Raw genomic sequence first — 2011 nt, 5'->3', positions numbered from 1 at the left:
GTGGCTGAAGGCCCAGCTCTCTTGCCTTTCTGAATATCATATTCCAAGCCTTGTGATCTTTTAGTGTGGAGGCTGCCAGATCCTGTGTGATCCTGATTGGTGCTCCTTGATATTTGAATTGTCTCTTTCTGGCTTCTTGTAAGATTTTTTCTTTTGCTTGGAAACTCTTGAATTTGGCAATTATATTTCTGGGTGTTTTCTTATCTGGATCAAATGTCACAGGTGTTCTATGAATCCTTTCAATGTCTATATTGCCCTCTTGTTGTAGGACTTCAGGGCAATTTTGCTGGATTACTTCTGTTAGTATGGAGTCCAGGTTTCTATTAATTTCTGGTTTTTCTGGAAGACCAATTATTCTCAAATTGTCTCTTCTAGACCGGTTTTCTTGGTCTGTCACTCTCTCATTGAGATATTTCATGTTTCCTTCTATTTTTTCAGTCTTTTGACTTTGTTTTATTTGTTCTTGTTGTCTTGAGAGATCATTAGCTTCTAACTGCTCAATTCTANAGCTCATTTCTTGCCAAAAGACAAAAGTGAGAACTCATCCCTATGGCAGAGGTGTGAAGTACCACCAAAACACAGGAGTTGTCACCTTTTGTGGGTGGAGTCAAGGGAGGGACTAATCAGAAGAACTCCTATAAAAAGACTCTCAGTTCTTAGAACACCTTAGTTCTAATACCTTCTCTGGTGTTGGAGCTCAAGGAAAAGGACAAGCTATATTTATCCTGAGAGGAATAGTGGAGGACAGAATCAGAGGCTTGGGAACATGGAGGTCAAAGTATTACTTGAGGACTTCAATGCTGATCTCACTTGCTCCATCTGTCTGGGCTACTTCAGGGACCCAGTGACTGTCAACTGTGGGCACACTTTTTGCAGAAAGTGTCTCCTCCAGTGCAGTGAGGAATCTGATGCTACATTAACCTGTCCAGAGTGCAGAGGAGTCATTAGATACAGTGATCTAGTGCCCAACAAGAACCTGCAGAATCTGTCCATCACTGGCAAAGCTCTCCAGCAGAATTCACTGCTGAGCACACTATTTCTAACCATCTGTGCTCAACATGGAGAACAAGAGAAGCTCTTTTGTGAAAAAGACCAAAAACTAATTTGTGATTCCTGTTTACTAACCCAAGAGCACAAAGATCACCAAGTCCTTCCCTTTCAAATGTCTGCTGACAAGTACAAGGAAAAACTGCAGGGGACATTGAATATCTTGCAAGAAAAGGTGGAGAAATTTAAAATGGCATTGAACAATGTGAGAATTCAAGAGGCACAATGCAAGAAGGATTTTTTTGCTCTTCACTACTCAATTATAAGAGAATATGGTAAAATGCACGAATTCTTATGGAATGAAGAATATCAATACTTCAACAGTCTAGAGCAGGATTCAGAAAACAACCTGGCAAATCTCAACAAAAATGAGGTTAAATTGACCCAACAAATCCAACATCTTCAACGAATGATATTAGAAATAGAGGATAATTTGGAGAAGGCCCCCTTGGAAATGCTCCAGGATATGAAAGCCACCTTGAAAAAGAATGAGGAACTGCTCATTCAAGAGCCAGAGGTTGTTTCCCTTGAGTGGACCAGCCACCCCTTCATTGGTTTAAGAGAAATGCTCTTGACCTTTTCTAGAGCGATTTCTGTGGAACGCGAACCATTCAATCTTTCTCTCATCCTGCCTGAAGATTTAAAGAATGCCAAGAATGGACATGCCCCAGAAGACCTGGAAGCCCAGGAAGAAAGATGTGACAATGTGATTAAGGTATTGGGGACTCACATGGTCACTTCAGGAAAAAACTATTGGGAAGTAGATGTTGGAGATCAGACAGAGTGGTCAGTGGGAATTTGTTATGACTCAGTCAACACAAATGGGAAAATCTCTTTATTATCTGAAGATGTAAAAGCCCTAGTAGGCTTAAAATGTGGAAAGGAGTTTGTCCTCTGGAATTCAGAAGAAGGTTTTCATGTGAGTGAACCTATACAATCACTGGGTATTTACGTGGATTATGAT

The 2011-nt window shown here is 40.5% G+C and overlaps 1 protein-coding gene across 1 annotated transcript; it reads left to right on the top strand.

Moving 5' to 3' along the window:
- Positions 1–766: 766 nt before the first annotated feature.
- On the top strand, positions 767–1966 carry LOC123256275 (probable E3 ubiquitin-protein ligase TRIML1; the record flags this gene model as incomplete). Its single annotated transcript, XM_044684928.1, has 1 exon — positions 767–1966. A coding segment is annotated over exon 1 (1200 nt), but the record flags the coding sequence as incomplete, so codon positions are not given.
- Between the last annotated feature and the right edge of the window lie 45 nt (positions 1967–2011).

This window comes from Gracilinanus agilis, unplaced genomic scaffold, assembly GCF_016433145.1.
Source record: "Gracilinanus agilis isolate LMUSP501 unplaced genomic scaffold, AgileGrace unplaced_scaffold57509, whole genome shotgun sequence".
Classification (NCBI taxonomy): Eukaryota; Metazoa; Chordata; class Mammalia; order Didelphimorphia; family Didelphidae; genus Gracilinanus; species Gracilinanus agilis.
This window is presented reverse-complemented; position numbering and strand designations above follow the sequence as displayed.